This window comes from Lagopus leucura, unplaced genomic scaffold (genome assembly GCF_019238085.1).
Source record: "Lagopus leucura isolate 7727_CA_CO unplaced genomic scaffold, USGS_WTPT01 Super-Scaffold_650, whole genome shotgun sequence".
Lineage (NCBI taxonomy): Eukaryota > Metazoa > Chordata > Aves > Galliformes > Phasianidae > Lagopus > Lagopus leucura.
The window spans coordinates 7,678,859-7,704,105 of NW_024962253.1; the positions used below are offsets into that span (position 1 = coordinate 7,678,859).

The 25,247-nt window shown below is 51.8% G+C and overlaps 1 protein-coding gene across 6 annotated transcripts in view; it reads left to right on the forward strand.

The window, feature by feature from the left end:
* Positions 1-1,863: 1,863 nt before the first annotated feature.
* The window catches only part of CTIF (cap binding complex dependent translation initiation factor), an 88,270-nt gene continuing 64,886 nt past the window's right edge, over positions 1,864-25,247 (forward strand). The window contains exons 1-5 of one of the 6 annotated variants that reach the window (XM_042862325.1): positions 1,864-1,959; positions 10,964-11,176; positions 13,688-13,771; positions 21,218-21,331; positions 24,338-24,411. In XM_042862325.1, the coding sequence (XP_042718259.1) occupies positions 10,997-11,176; positions 13,688-13,771; positions 21,218-21,331; positions 24,338-24,411 (452 nt within the window). In that variant the 5' untranslated portion in view covers positions 1,864-1,959; positions 10,964-10,996. Of the gene's footprint in view, positions 1,960-10,632; positions 11,177-13,687; positions 13,772-21,217; positions 21,332-24,337; positions 24,412-25,247 lie in introns of those variants that run through there. The other 5 variants (XM_042862323.1, XM_042862326.1, XM_042862327.1 and 2 more) reach the window with 5 other exon arrangements.

Below are 25,247 nucleotides of genomic sequence, written 5' to 3' on the forward strand. Positions count from 1 at the left end.
GGGGCTGGAGGTTGGGCTGCAGGGTTGCACAGCCAAATTGGGAACAGCTGATGACTCTGCCATGGTACAGATGGTGAGGAAGCAAGAGGAGGGGCAGGACAGCGTGCACATCCTCCCCTTTGGTCTCCCTTTCCTGTTTGCTTGGGCCAGTGTCAGACATCTGGAGGTGAGCTCAGCCAAATTCCTGCTCCAGGGCTGGAGCCGGGGCCTTTTCATCTCCTTGTGCCATGCCTCAAAGCTGCTGGGATGGCAGAGCTGGTGCGATCCAGCCTGGAGGAAGAGATGGATGACATGAAACCTCCAGCTCCCTTTGCACAGGGAAAAGCTTGTTCGTACCTATAGTGAGGTCATCCTCTTTGCTCCTTGCCTCCTAGAGCTTGAGCCTTCGCTTGTTGTGCTTCTGACCCGAGCCCTTCTCCCAGAGCTCAGCCTACACCTCCTGGCTGCTTGCCTCTGGGAATAAGTTCCTTCTGGCTTTGATGAAGGGGGAGGAGAGACCTTGTGCCTTGTTGTGGAAGGCTGGGCTGGGGCAGCTGTCCCTGGGTTAAGCCTTGTGTCTGGCTTTATTGGCTCCATGGGGACATTGCCACTTTATGGCAGTACAGCAGTGCTCGTGGGCATGTGTTCCTCTGAGAAAGCTTATCACCAGCTGACCTAATTATGATAATCTTGCTCTTCTCCTGTTAGTGCAGGGTTCACTGGCTCTCACGAGTCTTCCTCCAAGCTGCTGCTCGATCTCCTGTCATTCCTTTGATAATGTTGTCCATTCACTCAAGCAAGGCAAGCCAAAGAGCAGGACTTCTCTCCTGGTCAGTGACACAGCTGTGAATCACCTCTCCTGGCCTGGTTGGACACCGCGCGGTGTCCTACTGGGCCTTTAGGCACCTCACTGCATGACCCTGCAGACCCAAGGGGCCGACCCCACGTCGTCCCAGCCCCATTCTGTTCCCCAAGCACACGTGTGCTGGATGAAGTCCTCCCTCTGCCTCAATGATGGGTGGCAATGGTGTGTTGGAGCTCCCTGCCCTGCTCACGGTTGCAGGGTTGGGTTTTTGTGCACCATCTGTGGTCCTCCCGCTGCCCTGCCCACCCCATTTGCAGAAGGGTTGGTTTGGGCACTGACAGGGGCTGGTTACCTCCAAAAGGTGCCATGTTCTCCTCCATCAGGGCAGGGATTTGCAGCGTGTCGGCGGGATTTAACAGCACCATCAGTGCGGATAAATGGAGCCCAGCCTGGGAGATGGAGAGCAGAACAGCAAAGCCTTGCATCTTGGGTGAGTTCAGTCCCAAGCAGCTGTTTCTCCCCAACATCTGGGGAGGTCCAGCAGGGCAGCTGGGCAGACAGCAGCCGTTTATAGCCCTGTGCCCATGCCGGGCAGAGCTTAGTGATAAGCCCTGCGCTAAAGCACCTGATGGGATCAGCGAGGTTAGCAGCTCCTTGACAGCACTGCCTGCAAAGAGCAAGTCAGCACCACACCCAAAACCTGTTTTTTTTTTCCTCTCTGTTCTGTTCAGTATCCTCAGTTTGACCTGGAACAGGACAGGGGAGCAGTGTGCAGGCATCATCTGGGCCGTATCTGCAGCTGGGCCGTATCTGCAGCAGGGTTTCTGTGGCCTCGCTGCTATCTGTGGCAGAGTAAATATTTTCAGTGCAGCCCCAGGAGGAGCTCCTCGTGCTGAGCAGAGAGCCTGAAAAAGCAATTGGGGCTGCAGCAGCCCACACTCCCTGCAGGGGTGGGACGGGGGTCTTCCCATCTCCCTCTTATTTAAGTTAGGAAAAAAAAAAGAAGTGACACATTTGTTACTTGCCTGAAGTTCCTGTGTGTTTCTGGCTGCTGCTAACACGCACAGATTACAGCAGTGCATGGAATGATCTGCACTGTGCTGTATGCTCAGCGCTGGGTGATTCTCTGAGCTCTGCTACACAGGAGAATCGGGGATGAGAATAAGGAATTGGTGGTGAGTGTGGGTTTTGTTTTTTTTTAATTTCATTGTATTTTTTTCTGTTAATTGGCCCTTGGAAGAATCGCTCCGACAGAGGTGGCTGTGAGGACCAAGGAGGGTTTGAGGGACCTTAGCTGCGCTCACTCAGGTTGGAGCTGTTTGATTCCATTGGAAGATTGGTGGCAGGTAGCATCAAGTTGAGGTGCCTCGTCCAATCCAAAGCAGAATGTGACGGATATTTTTGCGCTGCTGAACGGAGAGCAGCGGAGAAACAGAAGCAAAAATCCTTTATTTAAGAGAACCAAACCCTGCAAATAGGGAGAACTCTTTCCAACACTTTGACTTGACCAAAGCTATTTAGAACTCACCGAGCCGAATTGGCTGCGGGAAGACAAGTGATGTGACTTTTTGTGTGTGTGTGTTTTTTTCCCCCTCTTCTGCCATTAACTGCTCAGAATAAAACTCCAGTGGGACTGGGAGAGCCCAGCACCAAGCCCCAGCATTCCCTGTGCCACTCAGCACCCAGGTACTGGGTCAGTAATGCTGTTTGTTTGCATTCCTCCCACTTTCCTATGAAGTGCTCACAGTAAGCCGAGGTTGGACGCAGGGTTTGTTTTCTTGGCCAAGTGTACTGTATGGTTTATTCCAGAAGTGCCTTTCTCAGTCTCTTCATAAGCTTAACTGCTTCATTTGTGGCTGTGTGTGTGTGCTGTTAACAGTTGCTTGAATAAGCAAATTCCCTTTTACCTTTTTTTTATGTTTTTTTCCTGAAGGTGGGCCCTTGTTTGGGTTCCTCAGGGCACAGTGCTCCTCAAAGGTGGGCCCTATCCTCAGCTGTCTCTGTAAATAGGAAGATAGGAACAATTCCTTCTCCATAGAGCTGCCAGGTGTTGGCACAGGCTGTCTGGGGTGTGGTGGAGTCACCATTCGTGGAGATGTTCCAAAATCATGGAGATGCTGCACTTGTGGCCAGTGGGCACGGTGGGTACGGGATGAGGTTGGGCTTGGGGATCTTGGAAGCCTGCTTCAACTTTTACAGTCCTTTCTGTGAGCTGGTTGAGTTAAGAGACAAACTTACCAAGTAAGTATTTCTGGCCAGTCTGTGTTTGCAGTCATTGCACCCTGTTTGGGTTTCGTGTAGGTGACCCCCAGGTCAGTCCTTTGCACAGTCCCCTGGTATTGGGACGGGTTGGTCGGGCTCTCCCTGCAGGCAGCTCCGTGTTTCCCCAAACGCTCCCTTTTCCACTCAAGAGTTAAAGTTTGTTTTGAGATTATCTGAGCTGCTTCAATAAGCTTGACCTTGGATGAGAAGCAAGCAAACAAGGCGTGGGTGCCAGGTCAGAGTGCTGGTTGTGCCTGTTCCTTCCCATCAGCCACATCCCTGCGAGTTTGAAGACAAAAAGGCTGTGGGTTCGTATCTTCTGTGACACTTCCCTTTGAGTTAGCCCAGCTAGGGGAGGTGACAACAATCCCCAGCCCCAATGCTGCTCTCTGGTTCTGGTGCTGGGGTTTCAGCCCATCCCACGTATGCCAAAGTAATGGGGCTTGGAGAGAAAGGTGAGATGTAGGGCTTCGTAGGAAGAGAACACTTGGGGACAGGGTAGCTGGGACAGCAGTGACATGGCTGCTTCCCTGGGGGTACCACCTTCCAGGAGCAGGGACTGCAGCAGGTGAACAGATAGCCCAGATGTGTGTTTTACAGGTGGCTGTAGAGACACACGTGTCCTCTAACCAGCTATTTGCAATAATGACACAGATAAGCAAAGTGCACTCATCCTGTTTGTCACCTACATTTGCTTCACATTAATGAAAACCTTCCTGTCCTTACCCATCCGCTGGGACTTCTCTGAGCTGAGCTTCATTTACCTTGTGTTAATCAAACCCAGCGATCCCCGGGCTGATACACATGGCTGCACCGACACTTGCGGCATCATCACCGCAGGGATGAGCAGGAGGTGGCACTGCAGGGACCAGCAGGGCTTTGGGGACACGCGTGGTGACTGCTGTGCCAGTCTGGAAGTGACTGCACAAACAGATGCACTTTCAGCCCCAAAACAAAGGCTGGTGGCTGGCCAGTGTTGCATTAAAATTCCTGCCCAGGGAGTTCCTCCACTTGATATTTGTGGGATTGGAGGATGTGGTCGGTTTGTTGAGGGCTGGGTTAGTTCGTTGAGAGATGGGGTTGGGACACTGAAGGATGGTGTCAGATCATTGAAAGATGGCATTGGGTTGCTGAAGGATGAGGTCAGGTTGTTGAAGGATGGGGTTGGTTTGTTAAAGACTGGTTCATGGAAAGATGGGGCTGGTTCATTGAAGGATGGCGCTGGGTTGCTGAGGGGCTGGGTTGGTTCATTGGAGGACATGTCGCAGTGGGGTGCAGTAGGGCAGGTTCTGAGCTGTGGGATTGGCAATGTGTGGCCACGACATCCTGCTGTTCTCAGCACCTGCTGCTCACTGTGAGCTGTGCTCTTCCCAGGATATCGTTGGAGCAGTGTGGTGGTCCAGCTGAGCTTCACATTCGCTCTTGGAATTACTGTTGGAAGATCCATTGGGAGAACATTTCAGGTGATGCTGTGCTTCCTCACAGGTTTTTCATCATGGATACAGGGTCATCAATGGTGGAAGGTCGTTAATGCCAGGTGGGCACTTGTTATCTATGGGAAACAGAGCAGGTGTGACCAATCCCTGTAGGGATGAAGAAAATAACAAACCAGTGAATCGAACCCTCGGTCTCCTACAAAATGGCCCAGAGGATTGAAGCCAGTAATCTCGTCTGTGGCAAAGCTGTGCCTTTCAGGCTGGTTCATTCTCAGGGAGTCAGGTTTGTTGGGATTATTCATCAGGTTTGTTGGGAATAAAAGTCGCTTCTGTGAAATGCTATCACTTCTGTGGGTGGAAGCCTGCTGTCTGGAGCACATCCAGACCATGGCACAGATTGGGAACGGAGCGATGGAGGACACCGTCAGCCCCAGGGAAGGGAAGGATTTGGCAGCCAGCTCAGGTCAGATGCGCTCCAGTGTGCAAGGGTCAGACACTGTGCCACGTGTCCTACCCCAGGGACAGGTGAAATAAGTCCGTAGGAGACTTTCCTCATTCTGTCTGTACAGAACTGCCTGTTTTCCCAATCCTTGTTCTTTTCCACTGAAGTGTTGGCAAGGTCTTGTGGACACACACGTCCTGGCTGCCGCTGTCTTGCAGTCGTCTCTTAGCACTGAAGGCACTTAAAAGACTCAGGAAAGCTCCTGGGGGCAGAGCAGGGGATGCTGTCCTCTGCTGTGGGGTGAGTTGCATCCCTGAGATGCACAGAACGCTCACTGCCATAAACTGTGTGTGTCGTAAATGGATGGGTGCCCTCCACGAGGTCACCGAGCTGCTGCAGGGCCCGCCATGCCGTGCTGACATCCCCACGGGGGATGGATGTGTGTCTTTTAGGATTACGGGGCTTTTCACTGCACAAGTGCCCATTATATTGCCTCAGTGCCCAGAAAGAAAAGATTTGCTTTCTGATAATGGTCCCCCTTGGGTTATTTGCAAAAGACCTTATGTGCAAGGGTGAATGAGCGTGGGGTAGGAATGTGTGGTTGAATGTATGGGATAAGTCTGCCAGGGGTGTTTAACACACACTTTGGGAGCAGCGTGGCACTGGGATGTGAGGCACACTCTCTGCCAGCCAAGGAATTTTGCACTGTGAGGTGCAGATGCCCTCTCCATGCATGCAAGATCACCTTCCCAGATGTGCCCGTGATCTCATGTCTGCTCTGCTTTGATTCCTTGTTGGGTTTTCCCTTTCTTTTTCTCGCAGCACCCAGCACACACCAAAGGTACCATCCTCCCTGCAGGCAGGAAGGCGCACAGATTTGACATAGTGGAGCACGCAGATATGACGTAACACGAGGCTTTTTGTTTGTGAGGGTGAAGAGGGGTTTGGTTTTGTGTAACAAAGGGAAAACATCCACTCCACCCCCCAGCTGCAGGAGATGTCTTGCGGCAGTGAAGCAAGCAGCTGTCTGCCTCTCCGTGCTCCCTTCTGCACTGGGTTGCTGCATCGGCAGCTGGTTTGGGTCAGATCCTGTGCCCTTTTGTACTTGGCACCCTCCTGGCTTTGTCTTGCTGCTACCAAGGTCGGTGGCATTGGGGTGGGGGTGGCGAGGAGGTCAGGTGAGGTGAGCCCCTCCTGTCTGCAGCCATGTGGGGACGTTCTCAGACTGCAGAGGTTGCGCGGTGGCACCTGGACCCTATGGGGCAGGATTCTTGCCTCGTATCCTGGGAGCAGAGCTGGCGCTTTGGAGCCCCACAGGGCAGGGAGCTCCCCCTCCTCCTTCCTCGTTGTTTGTGTTTATTTTAATGGGAATGGCTCCGTCCTGATTCACGGTGGCACCCGGCTGCTCGGTGACATGCCGGGCACGTCGATGGCACCGAGACGTGGCAGCTGCTGGGCGTCTCAGCTGTCAGTGGGGCTTTTCTGCATCGCCAGGTAGCAGAAACCAAGGGAGATGATGAAATATAGCAAATGCTCAGCCAGCCGTGGCTGCAGCCGTTCTGAAAAGCCCAAGGCCGGATCCAGCAGCAGCCGCTCGCTGCAAGGTGTTCGGGGCTTAATTAGAAAAGAATCAGCTCCGAGATGGAACCGTTGGCAGTGCTGTGCTTTACGTGCTGTCATCCTGAAGGATATTGGAGCAGCAAATCCAAAGCCTGCACGTGATGCTTGTCTGAGATGTGGTGATACCTGGGTGCAGTATTCCTACTTCTCCATGGTAACCGCTGCTGCCACTCCGCACATCGGAGCTGCTCTCTTTGCTCATCACTATGCTGTCACTGTTGGAGGAAGGCATATCACTAATTACTTGTTGATGGAATTCTGCCACATTAAAAGAGAAAATATTGCTGCTGCAGGAGCTCATTGAAAGGAGGGGGTGAGAAGTGAGCCAGGGCTGTGGCAATGAACAGGAGCTCCAATCCCAAACGGGATCCTTCTGCACACGCCACTGCAATTTGGGCCCAATGGAGGAGAGCCCTATTTGGGGTTTGATGAGTGGAGCCATGGTGAGGTTCAATGGAGGGGAGCCACGCTGGGATGCAACAGAGGGGAGCCCAGTTGGGTTTGATGGAGCAGAGCTGTGTTTGGGATCTGATGGAGCAGAGCCCTATTTCAGATCTGGTGGAGGAAAGCCCTGTTGGGGTCCAGTGGAGCAGAGCTGTGCTGGGATTTGATGTAGGAGAGCTGTTGGGTTTCAGTGAAGCAAAGCTCTCTTTGGGATACGATGGAGGGGAGCCCTGCTTGGGTCCAGTGGTGTGGAGTCCTCTTTGGATCCCATAGAGGGGAGCCTTATTTCAGATCTGACAGAGGGGAGCCCAGTTGTGAAGTGATGGAATGAAGCCCTGTTGGGTTCTGACAGAGTGGAGCCCTGATTGGAGTCCGATGGAGTGGAGCCCTACTGGGGTCTGTTGGAGGGGAGCTCTAATGGGATCTGATGGAGGAGAGCCCAATTGGGGTCTGATGGAGTGGAGACCTGTTAGGGATCCAGAGCCCTGTTTGGGACCTGGTGGACTGAAACCCTTCTGGGATCCAGTAATGGGGAGACATGCTGGGATCTGATGGAGGAGAGCCTTACTGGGATCCAGTGGATTGGAGCCTGGTGGAGCAGATCTCTGTCTGGGACTGCTCTCTGAACTCATCTACTCACGATTGTGAAAAGACAGCAGAAAGGAAGGAGTTTCTTCAGGTGAGGTAAGGTCAGGTTTTACTGCCTGACCGAAATGCAGATGTCAAACTGAAAATTGAAGGGCAAAGAGAGCCATGAAAACAGAAATATGGCTTGGGCAGGACACCCAGGGTGAGGGAGGTGGTGGAGGCTTTGACCAAGTGCCCTGCCTTGCCAGAAAGAAGTGTGGGCAGGTGAGGAAGCTGATGGGAAGGAAGGAGACATTGATTTTGGGGCCGTATTGCTTACTTTGAGGATTCAATCACAGCATCTTCAGGGTGTGAGATAACCCTGCATGGCAGACAGGAGGGTCTTCTGCAGAGTGCTGAAATGTGGTTAATCCAGTGCTACTGAAACAGGGAAAAGCCACCCAGGAGGGTGGAAAGGGGCTGTGGAAGCAGCTCCCAGCAGCACAGAGGTGGCTGCAGCGGTACGTGAAGCATTTGCACTGCAGTCTCCTTTTATGGGAAGCAGCTCCCGTTCCAAGCGAGGCATGGGCTGACGGATCCCATATGGCAGACAGGTTTGTCGTGGTCTGGAGGCTGTCAGCCTGCCTAGGAGCAGCTCGCTGCTGCATCGAGCTATGTTTTAGTACTGGAGGATGAGCACAGGGGTGGTTTAATGGAGAGTACGTAACCAAGAGATGCAGGTTTTCCAACCATTGCTTCGTGTGGGTTCATTCGTCCTGTTCGCCTCTTGGTTCCTGGAGCTCAGCCTGGAGCACCTTTGGGTGCTGTTGTGTGAATGCTGTCTGTTGGATGCATGTATGGATGGCAAAAAAATCCTCGTTCTTATTGTGCTTGTTTGCTGATTAAGGGTGAAACTGTGTAAATGGAGGGCTAGGAAGAGCCCCGTTTAGATCACTCTTTACAATAATAGCTATTAACGTTGTTGTAATGTGTAATTATTATTAATCACTGCTAACTTGTAGTAATCGCTTTGCGCATCTGTAGACTTTCATATTTTATAGCAATAAGGAACAGTGCACAGGCTTTGTAGAAAAGGTTTGGAGGGCAGTTTTTAGACCCCAAAAGCTTGCAGCCTTTGTTCTTTGGCAGAACGGGGGGCAGAAGGGAGAAACGTGGGGAAAAAAAAATCCAGATTTGAGTTTGATTCCTATTAATTATCATACAGGAGTGTATCTGGGTTGGGAATCCCCGGTGAAGGCGCTACACCAACGTAAGTCCAAGGGTTTGCTGCTCTCCAAAAAGCTCTCAGTCATCTTCTCAGTTTGCAACGCTTTTGTTGCTCTTGTGTGAGTTTGGGGTTTTGTTTCCAAGCCTCTGGTTTGTACAGGGGCGAGGTGAGATCATGGAGTCAGTGAGGTTGGGAAGGACCTCCAAGATCTTCTCGTCCAAGAGAGGCTGGGAAACCTGCTCCAGCCACAGAGGTTTCCTTACCCGTGACACCCCAAAGCAGAAGGCTGGGGCTGCTGGCAGCTTGTGGAGAGCCTAGAGACCTCGAGAACAGCCAGCTGCCCCAAGCAGGGGCTGTGCTAGGTTGGGATATAAAGCCTTGTGCTTGTTTGCTGGCTTCAGATAAATCCAGTCCCTTTCACTCCACCACCTCTCCTGTTGCTAACGAGCAGAACGCTGATGGGCCATGGGGACCTCTCCATGCTGGTGTGGCCCTTGGGGACCAGAACACTGGTCCCGGATGTCCTCTTCTTCTGTAGCACTTTCCATTTAATAACTGGCGCTTTTCATTTGCTAATTGGCACTAATTAGCTATGGGGTGAGAGGCATGCCCTCCGCTGGGGCTCCATGCTCTCTCTGGGGCTCCTCTTCTGTATTTTTCTCCTTCTTAACATGCCACATGATTTTGCTCAGGAGCTAATGTGCGATGTTGATCTCCATAATGAGCCTTTTTGACAGTCTGGGCACATTTGGGAATAATTCCTTGAGCAGACGAAATCCTTAGGCCAGAACTGCTCGTTCTCAGCGGTTTCCAAATGAAGCTGCAATTGTTCAGCAGTGACAGATGAGAAATAGTTCGGGAGCTGCAAATTGCACAAGCTGGGAACAGATTTCTCTCCTTCCCATCCGGATGGCACGTGACTCACTCAGATTTTGCTGGGTAATTTTATACCCATCTCCAACCAGCCTACATGTGCAGAGCAAGGGAGGGCAGGGGGATGAAATCTGCATCCTGAACGTGGGCCGGGCGGTGGTGGTCCTCTCCTGGGAGCAGAAAGGCGTTTGGATTTTGGTACGTGCATCCAGTTGTATTTGCTCAGCCTCATCCTCCTTTGTTCTTTGTTTTCATTGAGCATCAGTATGAGCGTTTCTAAAATCTGCATGCATTGCACTCCGTGACCTTGGCTGCTGTCGCTCTCTGGAGGTTTGGCCAGGCTATCTGCAGGTCTCCTCACAGATGCATTCTTTGCTGTTTTGCAGGATTTTCCCCTTCTTTTTTATCCTAATCCATTTTGAACGAGCGTTAAAAATAGATTCTGGTGTGATTGCTGTTTCACCTCCACACCCAAACCTCCTCGCTGGACTGCTTGCAGTCTTGCTGGCTTGCTGCTGGAGAAGCTTTTCTTTACACCATAGCATCACAGAGCGATTGCCTTGGAGGGGATTTTAAAGATCACAGAACCATGGAATGATTGGGTTGGAAGGGACCTTGAAGACCACGGAACCGTAGAACGGTTGGGTTGGAATGGGCATTAAAGATCAGAGAGACTCAGAAGGGTTGGATTGGAACGGGCATTAGAGATCACAGAACCACGGAATGGTGGCATTACAAGGGATCTCACGGCCCTGCAAACCCCACCGCCTGCCATGGGCTGCCTGCCCCCTACCAGCTCAGGCTGCTCAGGGTCCATCCATGGCCCGGGGATGAGGCACCCCTGCTGCTCTGGGCAAACTTGTCTTATTTCTGTAGCGAGGAGGACAGACAGAATGTCTGATGTGGTCCTTAGATATAAGAGTGTAATCGAGGTGGACCTTTTGGGTGCTGGAACATCTGTGTGCTGGTATCTGTGGTGTCCTGCTGCACTTGGTGGGATGGAGCATCTCACCCAACCTGCTGCCTTTTTTACTAAACATCATTGCAAGGGGGAACTCTTGGAGATGTCTGGAGAGAAGTGAATCTTCAGGCCGGTTACTATGAATTGGAAATGCAGAAATACAGCAGAACACGTCCAACCTGCAGTAAACCATAGGAGAATAGCAGCCAAGGCCCAAGCTGGCTGCTTTCTCTAATTAGCAGGTATAGGGAAAGCGGAAGACACGCCTGTTGGCTGTGCCTGGAGGAGAAGAGAGAGGGGAGCAGCCAAGGAGCAGCTCTCACATTCCGTCCTTTTCCTCCCCCAGGTCCCCTCGCTCTGCAGGCTCACAGCTGAAAGGATGGAGAACTCGTCAGTGGCCTCGGCCTCCTCGGAGGCGGGCAGCAGCCGCTCGCAGGAGATCGAGGAGCTGGAGCGCTTCATTGACAGCTACGTGCTGGAGTACCAGGTGCAGGGGCTGCTCAGCGACAAGACTGAGGGCGACGGCGAGAGCGAGAAGACGCAGTCCAACATCTCTCAGGTTGGTGGGGACGTGAGCCGTGGGGCCGAGCCACGCGAAAGGGTCTTTTCTAGCCTAGAAATGCAAGGAAACGTTGGATTCGGGGCAGTCACGTGTGAGGGTGCCAACGGTTGGTAAAGGTCTGCTGACTGCGTTTTGTGCTTATCGCGAAGTGGCCTTGGGATGTGCCCTGAGGGTTTTTGACCACTCTGTGCTTTCTGCTTCGAGTGGAGTGTGCTGTACGCAGTGTACAGCATGAACACGTGTGCCTGGAAGCGATGGGTGCCCTTTGGGTGTCCCTTGGGACTGGGTGAATGCCTCTTCCCCCACAGACTACATCCAGGAAACAGAGGGATGGCTTACAGCAGGTTCATTAGGAGCAAAGATAACAACGGTTGTGTCCCTTTAAAAATTGACTTTTTAAGTCCTACCCAAGGAGAAATTTAACTCTTGAGCTGGTGGTGGCGTTTGAGGGAATGTCCTGGTGTCGTGGTGTGCTGGTAGATGTGTAATAGTGGACGGGGTGCACGGTTCTGCAGCAGGATCCCTCTGTCCCAGTGGCAGAGAAGTGCCATGGCAAGGCAGTGCTTGTTCTGCAGAGATACATGAGCAATCTCGTCATAAGATGAGTGTAGGATGAGCATATCAGGTTGGGTATTAGGAATAACTTCTCCAAAGAGCTGTCAGGCACTGGCATAGGCTGCCCAGGGAGGTGGTGGGGTCACTGACCCTGGAGGGATGGGGAAGAACCATGGAGATGTGGCACTTGGGGACATGGTCAGTGGGCATGGTGGGCTTGGGGAGCTTGGAGGTCTTTTCCAACCTCCACGATTGTGTGATTCTGTGATAGAATCCTAGAAACTCCTGTATTGAAAGGGAACTGTGACAATCACTGAATCCAAACCCTGGCCTCACAGAGCACCACCCAAACCCTATGGCTGAGAGTAGTGGGAAACCACTCTGTGAGCTCTGGCATCTCGGGGACATCCCGCTGCCCTAGGCAGCCTGTGCCATGCCCAACCCTGGCATAAAGATATTGCTTGTCAGATGAACCTTTGAAAGTAGGTTTTGCTCAGTAGAGGACTTCTGCAAATCGAGGATCAAAGTCATTAGAGGTGAATTAGAAAATTCAGATGATCCCAAGCACTTTAGCAGTGCATTTGTTTAACCCGAGGCCAGGAAATGGCTGTGTTTGAAGTGATGCTTTGGAGGGGCTTCAGGCCAAACAGGCTGTTGTCAGCGTGTCAAGTTGAGAAATACTATTGAATTAGAAATAAATGAACAGGCAGAGTTCTGCTTTGTGGTTCAGAAGAGGCACAGCACGGAGTGGTAGAACAGTTTGCCCTTTCCAACAGAGAACAGGGTCTGTGAGATGTGGTGCTCAGTGAAAAGGCATCATTACACCTGAGCAAGAGGTGCGAGTGCTGTTGGGAATGGGGTGGTGTGCCCACACCTCTGCTGTTGCAGCCGAATCCGTCCTGCTGTGTGTGGCAGTGGGACTGTGGCTTTTCTGCATGACCTGAAAGCAGCTGCTGGCTATCCGTAGGACAAGAAACGAGGCTGATTTACGTGTGTCACTGTTATCATTACGTGTGTCATCTGCTGCTATCAAGCCGTGTGTACACTAAGAAGGAATTATCTGTTGTGTCCAAAAGATACTCGCTTTCCTACCTTCATCATACCTCAGACTTCTGTTAGAAATAACCAGGGATTGTTTGTTTTCCTTCCTGAGCGCTCCTGTCAAAGCAGTAAGCATGCATGCACGGGCGAGCTGTTTTGTCAGCCAGGCTGAAGGCAGCAGGCTCCCTTTAACGAGGGCTGCAGGAGGAAGGATGGGTTTGTGGCTAAGCACTGGACTGAGACCAAGAGAGCTGTGTTAGCTGCAGGGTTCTGCTGCCACTTAATCGCTGACTTTGGGCGAGCTGCTGAGGCTCCGCAGTCTGCTTCCTTGTGGCAGGGAATCGAAATGGCTTAAGGATGAAGCAGAACCTTTCATCTTTGCAGAGGGAAAGTTACTTAATCGTTATTATTACTTCCAGCGTTATGCTGTGGCTCTTCTTCTCGTTGTGGAGTGGTGACCAGTGACCCCAAATTGAGTTGTTTTGGTACAGACACCTCTGTAATGCATTGGCTGAGTCAGCAGCTCTGCCTTCTGTGTTGTTTAAAAGCAGAGAACGACAAAAAGAACAGAAAGGCACGACTTTTTTTCCCACCCCCCATCTTTAAAACCCTCTGTAACGATGCAGCCTGGTGATGGCTGCAGCAGCATCTCCAGCTTCCTGCTGTTGTTCCTCTTGTGACCATCCCTGGGCAGAGCATTTCCCAGCCAGTGCCTTCGGGATCATCCCTGCTGGTCAGAGGGAGCCCTGTTGTTCTGGAACAGAGCTGATGCTGCAGAGAGAAAGCTGTGGATGCTCCACATCCCAGCACAGTCACGGTGCTGTTTGCTGGGTGATGCTTGCTGCGGGCTGATGCAGCAGTTTCCCCAGCCTGGCTATTATTTTACACAATGCCTTTCTATCCCTTTTGCAGTGGACGGCAGATTGCAGTGAGCAGCTCGATGGCAGCTGCTCCCCATCCAGAGGGAAGGGCTCGTCGTCCCACCAGCACAAGCAGGTAGGGAAGCATTTAGTTTTTCCTCTCCAGAGCTTTGCTTTTTGCCCTTATTCTACAACCTGGGAATGCTGAGCCCGTACTGCAAGCTCAGCGTTGGGATGGTTCCTCCTTCAGGAGGACCCAGCAAAGGCACTGGGCTTGGTGGAAACCAAGCATGCAGGTTCTACATTTGCATTCTTCAGGAGCAGTGTTTTGGGATGCTGTGGTTCGGACATGGTTGCATCTTCATCCTTTCTCTTTCATGGCTACATTTTTTTTTTTTGTGGTTGCACACCTCAGTTTATCAGTATCTCCTCAAACTCTGGGATGAAACACCTCCAGGTTTAGTGCTGGGAACTGGAGGGGCGCCTGTTGGGCTTCAGACTCACCTCGAATCCAGCGGCGCTGTCTGGAGCAGCGAGCCTGGCGGAGCAGCAGTGTGCTTCAGGAGCTACAGTGAGTGCAGCACTGCATTGTGACCCCCAGCGCAGGAAGGCTGCCAGAGAGGGCCCCAGAGGAAGCACCAAGATACTTGGAGGGCTGGAGCACGTCTCCTGAGGGCAGGCTGAGGAAGCTGGGGGTCTGCAGAAGAGGGAATCCTGGGGAGACCTTCCAGTACATTGAGGGAGAAGGACTGCCTTTTCACATCAGCAGATAGTGATGGGTCAAGGAAGAATGGTTTACAAAGAGGGGAAATTTAGGTTGGATGACAGCGAGGCCCTGACACTGCTGCCCAGAGGAGGGTGGATGCCCAATCTCCACAGCTGTCCAAGGCCCTGCATGGGCCCTGGGCAGCTTGAGCTGGTGAGGAGCAGCCAGCCTGTGACTGGGGTGGGGTTGGGGATGCTTAGGATTCCCTTCAAACCCAGCTATTCTGGGATCAGACCAGTTCTGTGGTCTTTAAGGACCCTCCCAACCCAACCATCCCATCATTCTGAGACACCTTTTCCCTCTGCTCTGCCACCAAAAGCCACCAAAAGCAGATGAGCATCTTGCCAGATATGTTATGCAAAAGCACCGTACTTCTACGTAAGGTTTACCAATCCCAAAGAACGTATGCGAAGGCGAGCTCCAGTTCATCAGTTTAACAGCTAGGTGGTTACTAGGGGTGGCTGACCACTGTCTGCCCTGGGATTACCCCCAGCTGATACTGGTGGCCAGCAAGATATCTGCACAATCCCTTCATACCGTGGCCATATATATATATATATACACACAAACTATTGGCAATGGCTGCCCTAGGGGAAGCTAGAGCACAGCTAACATCCATGTATGCCCAGGCTGCGCTCTGTGCTCTGCTTTCCCCACGTCTGGGCTCTCTCCCAGCCTGCAGCAGAGCTCGTAATTATCTCTCTCCGTGTTGGGCTTCCTTTAACAGCGAGGAACAAATTTTCCTTGGCACCAGAGAGGAGCTACACGCTATTGTTCTGCTGCCCAGGCAGCCTTTTTCTTTCTGCTATGGATATACAGCCGAATCGCTGCTGGTGAGAGTGGGGCTCAGTGCATTACTCTTCCTGGATGCTTATTTTTCTCATTGGTAGCGTGGAAAGAAAAAACATTAATGAGGATTTTGTCTTGCATGCAAATTATCACTCCCTCTTCAGAACTGCTCGGGAACAAGAAGCCAGCTAATCGTTTCCCGAGGGATGATGTTACCTTTTGTTTTTCACTGCGATTTGTGAGGGGTTTGAGGTTTTCTTATTGGAAAGGGGAACTCTTTGATTTTTGTATTTTCTTTGCAGCTGGGCGTTCCTCATTGTGCAGTGAGGCTGCGGGGAGGAGGAAAGCCCAGGCCTTGGTGCTCATGGGGCATCTCCTGACATGGGCTGCAGGAAGTCCTGGTGTGCTGAGGGGAGCCCAGTCTCACAGTTGCATTCTGCTCAGCTATAGTTCTCCTGGGAACGCTTTGGTTTGCTGCACAGCATGGCACTGAGCCCTGTGGTGATCCTGCAGTGCGCTGGGCAGTGCCCCCAGAGGGTCCTTTGGGGTAGAAACCAATGGTCTGTGGGGTGAAGACGTACCCTGTTGGTACATACGAGGTACTGCTTGTGCCAGGATGCACGAGGGAAGGTTGGATAATGGCAGCATTTCAAATCTTCTCATGCTTAGATTTTATTTTTTGTCTAAAAACACCCGCTGGGAAGATTTTATGTCGTACACTATTTGCGTTCCCCTCGTGGGGCCGAAGCTCTGATGTACTCCTGAGGGCAGTTCGTTGAGCAAAAGGCTTTGTGGTGTGTTGCGTTTGGAGAGATCCATGGAGCTCTTGGGTGTGAGAAGCCTGGCAGCAGCTCCACGGCCATCTCCATGTCCTTCCACATGCTGTGGGGACTCGTAGCATGACCAGGTGCCTTGGGGGCTTCTCCAAGTGAGGGTCGTGCTGTCCGTGAACCCAAGCCTTGATGATGCCAAAGGGAGGAGGAGCTCCCAAGCCTCCACCAAACCAAAGCTCGTCCACGTGAATCCTCAGCGACTCAGAGGTGCTCAGTGCTGTGCTGGTGTCAAAATGCTGCTCATGGGAAATGCTGCACAACGTGTCCCTGCAGGGGGCATCTGGGGACATGCAGCCATGGGGGTGTGCGAGTGCTGGGGGTGCGGTGGGGTTGGAGCAGACCCACGTCATCCCTTAGGATGTTTCCCAGTGGCTTTTGAACATGAAAACCCCTGTCTGATAAGCTTCCAGCCGTAGGAAATGGTGTTAACATGTGAAGATGATTGACTCTGTTTCTACGGCGTTTTTTGGGTTGTGCTTGGCTGTCACGTTGAAGGGCTGTTGGGGCAAATGGGTGCAGCCAGACACAGCTGTTTGCTTTGTCTCACTCACAACAGAGAAAGAGAAGGCGAAAGTCAGGGAGTCACTTTGAGGCTCTGCCAGGGAATACAGGTTGGTGCAGCCCTGCCTCGGGAAGAAGCAATTAAAGCTCTCGGTGAGGTGACCAACCCTCAAAGGTGATCAAGGAGCAGCTCTGGCAGAACCGGTCACCAAGTGGCATTCCTTCTGGAGCTGCTGCTGCTGCTCCCTCTGTGCAGTGAATGCAGATCTGCTCCATCGTGGCTGCCCAGGAAGGAATTAAACCATTCAGCTCATGTGTAGGTTCCGCTTGCTCTGGGGCTTCTGGCAGCACCCTTTATAAGGGTGGGTTGATTTATCCCCTCCATACTCCTTACACTCTCCATAACTTTCCATCCCCTCCAGGTTTTGGCACATCAGTGTTTGTCTGGGACGTGCGTGTGCTAAAAGGAGGTGCGTTGGATGTCACCGGTGCCTTTGGTCCTCAATTCTGTGCATTCTGCTACTGCTGCAGAGGGAAAGCAGATGGACCTTCTGTCTCTCGTGGCCATTCCTCTATTTAGGAAGTTTACCATGGTAACTTGAAGATTGGTGCCACTCTACAGCCAGAACTCCTCGAGGGTGATCTTTGCTGTCCAGAACATCCGTATCTGTGCCTGTCCTGGCACAAGTGACATCGTCACCTTCCCTGCTGGAGTCTGTTTGGCTCCAGGACTGTTCTGGGTTTTTGATTATGCGCTGGCTTAACACGTTTTATAAAAAATAGACATTTGAGATTGAGGGCATGATGTGACTTTCATATCCCTGGTTATATTGGAGGTGCTTCCAGCTGACTAGAAATGCTTCCAGGAAAGCAGCAATAATCTGAGAGATAATGGCCTCAATTTGCACCAGGGAAAATTTCAGTTGGGTATTAGGAGCAATTTCTTCTCTGAAGAGCAGTGATGCCTTGGTACAGGCTGCCCAGCGAGGTGCTGGAGATGTGGCAGCTGGGGACGTGGCTGCTGGGCATGGTGAGGATGGGTTGAGGTTGAACTTGGGGGTCTTGGAGGTCTTCTCCAACCTCAGTGCTTCTGTGACTCTATGACCTGCTTTAACCAGCTGTTGAGCAGCTGTTTTACAGAGGACTTGCAAAGCTAAGAGCAGGAGCTATGGTAAGTGTGCCCTTATCTCAGGCATCGAGCAGTCAAGAAACACTCCCCCTCAAGACACAAGTTATTTGCAAAGGGAATTGTTTCTTCATCTCTCTTGTTGTAACTGCTTGCTCTTTCTGTGCGTGGTTGTTTTTGTTTTTTTCCTTCATGGTGTTTTTTTACAGAGGTGATTTTCTGTTTCTGTTGTAGCTTTACGCATTGAGTATAAAGAAGCTGGAAATTAGTCCCAGATGAAACATTTTCCCCACGTTTTAAAACATTGAAATAACTGTTTCTATTGTAAATAGTTATTTTTCCATGGAAAAAAAAAAAAAAATTGGAATGCACGCTCGTGAGTTTGTCTAGAAGGGCCTGAAATCCTTGGTGACTTGTAGGGCACCGTCCAGCTTGGTTGTAGGTGCTGCGTTGGGATGGTTGATGCTGGTGGCAGATCTCAGATCTGCAGCTTGAGGCCCGTGTCCCAAAAAGACCCTTTTTCTGCCCTGCCTTAGGCTGTGCTTTGAGCGTGGGAGATGTTCTGTAACGTGAATCCCCTTTGGGATCCACTGCTGTCTTCAGCGGTGGCTTCACCAACAGACCAAACTTCACCTTTCCAGTGAGGACATCCGCTTGGGGACTGCAGAATTCCCATTTGCTGCATGCTCATCAGGGAAAGTTTTCCCCTTCTGCGAATGAGATTTTCCAGTGTGCACCGAAGCACCAGGAAGAAATAACTCTCAAGCTGGCAAAGGAAGCAGGATTAATTAGTTCACACCGCAAAGCTCCGCGAAGGTGAAAATTGCAGTATGAGTGAAACATATGATTATTGCTAATTAAAATGTAAGTGTTGGATGTGACAGCTCAGAGGGTGGCTGGCAGGGTTGACACGCATATAGCCTCACTGTTCCTAAGGGGATGCAGAGTTTGGCCGGGAGGATTTGCATGGATAAAAGCAGCTGCTGGCAGTCTCTCTCCCAAGGAGGTGTTGGTCTCCAACCCCAAAATCTGGGATGGAGATTCCCTGTCCTGGTGGTGAATGTAGACCTGGAGTGGTAGCTGGAGCCTGCTGAGAGCCGGGGATGAGAGCTCGCAGATCTTCAGGGTGTTGGAGGAGGCTGGGAGAGTCCTTGTCTTCTGGGGACATGGGTCCCAAGGGAAAAAGGATGGGAGCATTTAAAGCACCGGCACGCTCGGGTTGCATCGTGCTGAGGAGGAAAGAAGGTGCTTCCTGGTGCCGCTGGTGGGAACAACCACAGCTTCTCATGGTTGCTCTGTGCACAGCTCAAAAACTGGTTGGCTTCCCCTCTTTTGGAGTCAGTGCTGACTTGGGGATATGGCAGCCACAAGGTGTTTGTGCTTTCTGGCTTTGAGGATGGGCAGCATGCAGGTGGCCGTGCAGAAATGGGTACTGATGCGTTTTACCTCGTATTTGGTAAATCCAACACCTTCCCTCCAGTCCCTTGTGCTGGGTAAAGCACCAGCAGGTAGAGGAGCACAGGAGACCCAACCAGGACATGGGCTTTGCCCGGAATTATTCACCTTTCAAATTTTTGGCGTAATAAGAGTTGAATATTCTGCACTCTTTGATTTGGGGATTTTTAATCATCTCAGGTCACTCCTGAAGCCCTTTGGGAGCCTCTGAGGAAACCTTCAGGAGCAATTACCCTAACAAAAAACCCTTTTCTCCCCAAGCACCTTATGCTGTTTAGGTAAATAGAGGTGGTTGGGTTGGTTGTTCTGGTTTTGGCTTATTCATCTTGTCCCACGGGGCGCTGACTGAACAAGAAAGCTGTGGGGTGTTTGACTGCAGAACAAGTGTGAGGAGAAAGGAGGACATCAGGGACAAGCCCTGAAGGGACAGGAGTGACTGGGGTGGAGTGTTGGGCTGCTGAAGCCCAAGTATGGTCAGGTGTAAGGGGAGCAGGCTAAGCAAGGGCAAGAAGCAACCGAAGGGTTGATTTGGGGCATGGGGTTTGGGTTGGCAGGAATTAAGGATATATCTGCAGTTTCAGAGGATGCAGGGTGTATATAGTGAATTGTCGTGGAGCCGTAGGAGGCATTGTTTTTCTCCATGCACAAACTAGTTTACTATAGTTAAATCTTTACGGTCATTTTTTGTCGCTTTGCAGTGCGAGAAGGTTCCATCCAGACATATAAAAGGGCTCCAAGAAAAGATTTAGAATCATAGAATCATAAAATCATAGAATCACCGAGGTTGGAAAAGACCTCAAAGATCACCCAGTCCAACCGTTCACCTATTCCCAATAGCTCCTACTAAACCATGTCCCTCAACACAACATCCAGCCTTTCCTTGAACACCCCCAGGCTCGGTGATTCCACCACCTCCCTGGGCATCCATTGCAGTGCCTGACCACCCTTTCTGAAAAGTAATACTTCCTCATGTCCAGCCTGAATCTCCCCTGCCGTAGCTTGAAACCATTCCCCCTGGTCCTATCACTAATGACACGAGAGAAGAGGCCGACCCCCAGCTCACTACAACCTCCCTTCAGGAAGTTATAGAGAGCAATAAGGTCTCCCCTGAGCCTCCTCTTCTCCAGGCTGAACATTCCCAGCTCCTTCAGCCTCTCCTCATAAGCCCTGTGTTCCAGACCCCTCACCAGCTTTGTTGCCCTCCTTTGAACACGTTCCAGGGCCTCAATATCTTTCTTGCAGTGAGACTGGACACAGTACTCGAGGTGCGGCCTCACCAGTGCTGAATATAGGGGAACAATCACCTCTCTGCTCCTGCTTGCAACGCTGTTTCTGATGCAAGCCAGGATGCCATTGGCCTTCTTGGCCACCTGGGCACACTGTCGGCTCATGTTCAGCCCAGCATCAATCAATACCCCCAGGTCCATTTCCTCTACGCAGTCCTCCAGCCACACCGCCCCAAGCCTGTAGCGTCGCCTGGGGTTGTTGTGGCCGAAGTGCAGGACCCGGCATTTGGCCTTGTTGAAACTCATCCCATTGGCTCCAGCCCAGCTCTCCAGCCTGTCCAGATCCCCCTGTAGGGCCTCGCTACCCCCAGGCAGATCCACACTTCCAGCCCATTTGGTGTCATCTGCGAATTTACTGAGGGTGCACTCGATGCCCTCATCCAGGTCATCAATACAGATATTGAAGAGGACAGGCCCCAGCACCGACCCCTGGGGAACACCACTCACGACTGGTCGCCAGCTGGATTTGACTCCATTCACCACCACTGAGCCCGGCCCTCCAGTCAGCTCCTTACCCAGCCAAGAGTGTACCCATCCAAGCCTCTGGCTGCCAGCTTCTGCAGGAGAATGCTGTGGGAGACAGTGTCAAAGGCTTTGCTGAAGTCTAGGTAGACCACATCAACAGCCTTTCCTTCATCCACCAGATGGGTCACTAGATCATAGAAGGAGATCAGGTTGGCAGACACAGGGCCGTGGTGCGTGGGCACGGCTCTCGAGGCGCAGGCATGCGTGGCTCAGGAGCAGCAGATCTCCTCCTGGGCCGGCCGAGCGGTTCTGCTGGGTGTGGGGTGGCACACTGACTCAAGCCAGCTGTTTGTTGTTCCAGGAAGATTGGGATCACAGCAGCGGCGGGAGCGCAGGATCGCGGCCGGGGTCAGGCTCCAGGTGTGGCTCTGGATCGAGGTCTGGGAGGAGCAGCCAGTTGAGGCGCACCACCAAGGTACACCTGGTAGCCGTGGGGAGAGCTGGGCACTGGCATCGTGTGCTGTGCTTGCTGTCTTTCGGAGGCCTCCAGTGGTGAGCGCTGTGTGTGTGCCTCCGTGTGGGCTGTGGCGCGTGCTGGTGTGCAAATGGCTGCCCTGCTTGTGCCCAACCCATCGCCTGACTGCTGAGGAATGCAGCTGTCCTTCGGCCTCGGGTTCTGCTAAGGTGTGCCTCGATGTTGGGCAAGAAGCTTGTAGCCGGGTGGTTGAGCGCAGAGGAGATTTGCTTTTTTTTCCCCTTGAAATCCCGGAGTACTTCTGATCTGGGAAGTTAAGAGATGCCTGTAATTATTTTTTTTGGTGAGTCTTTGTTGGAGGTTGACGTAGGATTGAACGTTATGACCCTGAGTCCAGCAGCTTTCCAGGGCTAGGTGGGCAGCTTTCCTGCCTTGCAAAAAACATTGGTAGTTGGCTGCTGACGTGGTTTTAGGGCCTTTCTCTGCCTGAACTCAGCCCAGGGACCTCAATGTGCATGCATGAGTGTTGGTTGTGCCAAAGGCCGTGGCTAGCATTCAAAGTCCTGGTCCATCCTTGCATCTCAAGCATCCTGGAAAGCGTGAAGAAACATCAGTGGTGCAGCGGTGGTTTGGGGCTGAGGACTGAATGAGGAGGAGACTTGTGCTCCAGTAGCATGTGCCAGAGGATAATCCCTCTGTTTATACCACGCACAGCACTGAGATCACTTGGTGCTGCTCTCTATCAGTGCAAAGCATGGCGATGAGACATGTTGCAATCGTGCCACGAGGAGCGTGATTTGGCACTTGCAGAGATTTGCTGGGGAATGGTAATGAGGAGTGGCAGGAGAAACCGGTGTGACACTGGAAAAAAAAAGAAAGGGCAGCCTGCATCTAAATGCTGACTTTGTGGGGAATTTGCTGAGGTTGCATGTGTAAGTAAACAGGCAGAGTCCATGTGGCGGGTGGCATGCTCTGTCCCCATCACTGTGTATTTTGGGTATAGGTTTTGGTCACCTGAGTGTGTGCTTATGAGATCTGGAGGACAAATGCTATGAAAATGCATTTGAACCATTCTGGGGGGTAGGGCTCATTTTACTGGATCTCTGCTGTCTCTGAGCATTAATGGCACTCTCACCACTGCGTCACTCAGTCGTCATTGCTGTTGGCTCAATTAATTTGCAGCAGTTCCCCTTCACTGTGAAAATTAGTATCTAAGGCTGAGGGTTGGGTCACAGGGAGCTCCATATTAAAGCTGCTCGCCTCTTTAATTGCGTTCCTAGGGGAACTGGGAGCAAGGAGCTGCTTCTTTTAAATACACGCAATTTATTTTTTCTCCTGGAATTGAGGATTGGCTTTTTCAGACCTATGGCAGTCTCAGCAGCATGCTGGGAGCTGCTGGTGACCTGAGGCACAACCCGGTTACCAAGTCAGGTCATCAGCAGGGCCTTGGAATGACCACAGTGATGCGGTCAGTGACAGATTTCGTTGTCACTGGGCCCCGGTCACCATTGTCACGGAGTTGGGTTGGTACCTGGAGCATCCCTGAGAGGAGGTGGGGACGTGGGCTGGGAGGACCAGGAGCTGCAGCCCAGACACTGCCTGAGCGCTCACCCCCCTCTGACCTCCTGTACCTGCATGTGAAGCAGACCTGCAATTTCCACTAATTGCTGGGAGCTGGGTCCAAACTGGCTGCAGTGTGCTGTTAGGAACCCATTGCCACCTTGTCAGAAATTGTAGCTGTTTAGTATCTTGGTTGTTGATTGGCCTCTTTTTCATGGCAATTGCTTACATGCTCCCATCCTTATCCCCTGAGCCCAAACGCTTAGCTCTTGGGACATCCCATTGCAATTGGTTCATTGACAGGTGTTTAAGCATCCTGTGCTAATCGGAAGTGGAAAGAGAGATAGGTATGTCTGCAAGAAGAATTGCTTAAAGATGCCTTTAACCAAAGAAGGAATAAAGACCAAAGGTCTTTGGTCTTGAGAAAGACCTTGAAGTCTGGAACTTCATGTAGAAATTGTCTTTTCTTAAATTATTTTTTCATTATTTTCTGTGTTATTGGAAAACGGCAGTTCCTCAGGAAAGCTTCGTGTGGTGGTGTAAGTACAGAAGTGGTTGTGCCTGTGTTGCAAGAGTGTTGTGTCTACGAGGAGACAAACCTGTTTGCTGGGAAGTATTGGTAATAAGTAAGTGTGTTGTGAATAGGAAATAGCATATCCATCCCACGTGAGTCTGAGTCGAGTCTGATTCTGTGACTGGCCCTTACAAAACCCAACATGCTGTACCTCTTCGCTGTTGTCTGCTTGTGGAGGGTGATGAGGGCAGCCCTCTGCTTGTGGGGAGGACACGTGGGGCCTGGTGATTGTAGAAGGGCTGTGAAGGATGAGAAGCAATGTAGGGTTTTGGCTTGGATGCTTTTCCATTGGGAAAAAATTGGAGCTTCAGTGTGGGGTTGTGTCCTACGTGAGGCATTAGTAGAGCAAGGAGGAGCTGTGTCACCGTGGCTCTTTGAAGAAGCAGTCACCACAGTGATGAAATGCAGAGGATTTTCACCTTGTGCTTCGCTAAATGAGTCCGTGTGCTTGTTGGTGACAGCCATTGGTGGTGTTAGGAGCCATCTGGCTGTGGCCCTGGACGTCTCGCTCTTGGTGGCCCTTCTTGACCTTGGGTGGACAGGTCACCTTGGAAGTGCCTCTCCATATCAACCAGCAGGAGTTTTGTGGTCAAAATGCCAGCCTGCCCTCTGGGTCTGCGTTTCTTTGGGTCCACAGGCCCACACTGGGTGTTGGGTAGGAGGATGGGGCCGACGTCAGCCCACATGTCTGCGCTGTGTTGTCCATTGCTCTGTGTCCCAAAGGCTGAAACCTCCCCTTCCTGCCTCAAAGTGCACTTTTGTAGCTAGCAAGGGATCTGTGTGTCATAGCAAGGCCTCTCGATGTGGAAGTGGGGAATGCTGGGTGCAAAGCAGAGCCTTGCGCCATGTAACCACCTCTCCATCCTTCCTAGAATGGCAACAAGGAGGGCTCCCTTGACATGCTGGGCACTGACATCTGGGCTGCCAACACCTTTGATTCCTTCAGGTAAGCTGATGTTAGAGATTTGTGCGTGGGGCCGTCTTGTTGGTGCTCAGGTGGGTGCTGCCACGTGGCCTCCATCGCTGCTCCTCCCATAGCCCATGGCACGAAGCACTGACAAACAACTCTCTAGTTGGATATTAGGAGGAACTTCTTCTCGAAAGAGCCGTGATGCAGTGGCACAGGCTGCCCAGGAGGGTGGTGGATTCCCCATCCCCGGAGGTGTCCAAGAGCCATGGAGATGTGGCACTGGGGGATGTGGTCAGTGGTATGGTGGGGGTGGGTTGGGATTGGGCTTGGGGATCTCAGGGGTCTTATCCAACCGTAATGATTCTGTGAACGTACTTAAAGCATGGTGCGTGCTTAAGAGAGGCCTGCCACCAAACGTCTCAGAAAGGCACTGATAGGATTGTTGGCAATCATCTGAGAGCTGCACAGGCGAGGCTGAGCTCTGAGCTCTGCTCCTGGCCTTCTCTCTTTGACTAACTGCTGCTGTGCTCACGTGTTTGCTCTGCAGCTGCTGAGCAGAGCTGCTGCTTCAGCATGAGAAAAAACAAGGATGCTTCCCTGCTCAAGCAGCAACAAGTCAAGCAGTGAAATGTGCCTTCTGTCTGGTGATACACACTGCTGTGCAGGGGTCAAGCTCTCACTGATACTTGCTCCAGGTTGCTGGAGTGGGGAGAGCATCTGTATTGCACAGGCTGGGGCAGCCCCTGCTGCAGTATCTTCCTGGTACAGAGAGCAAATACAGGTAACGAGGTAACGAGGCGTGTGGTCTTCATGATGCATCTGCATCAAAACTGCGACTCAGTGCAAGCAGCACAAAAAAAGCACAGCACTGC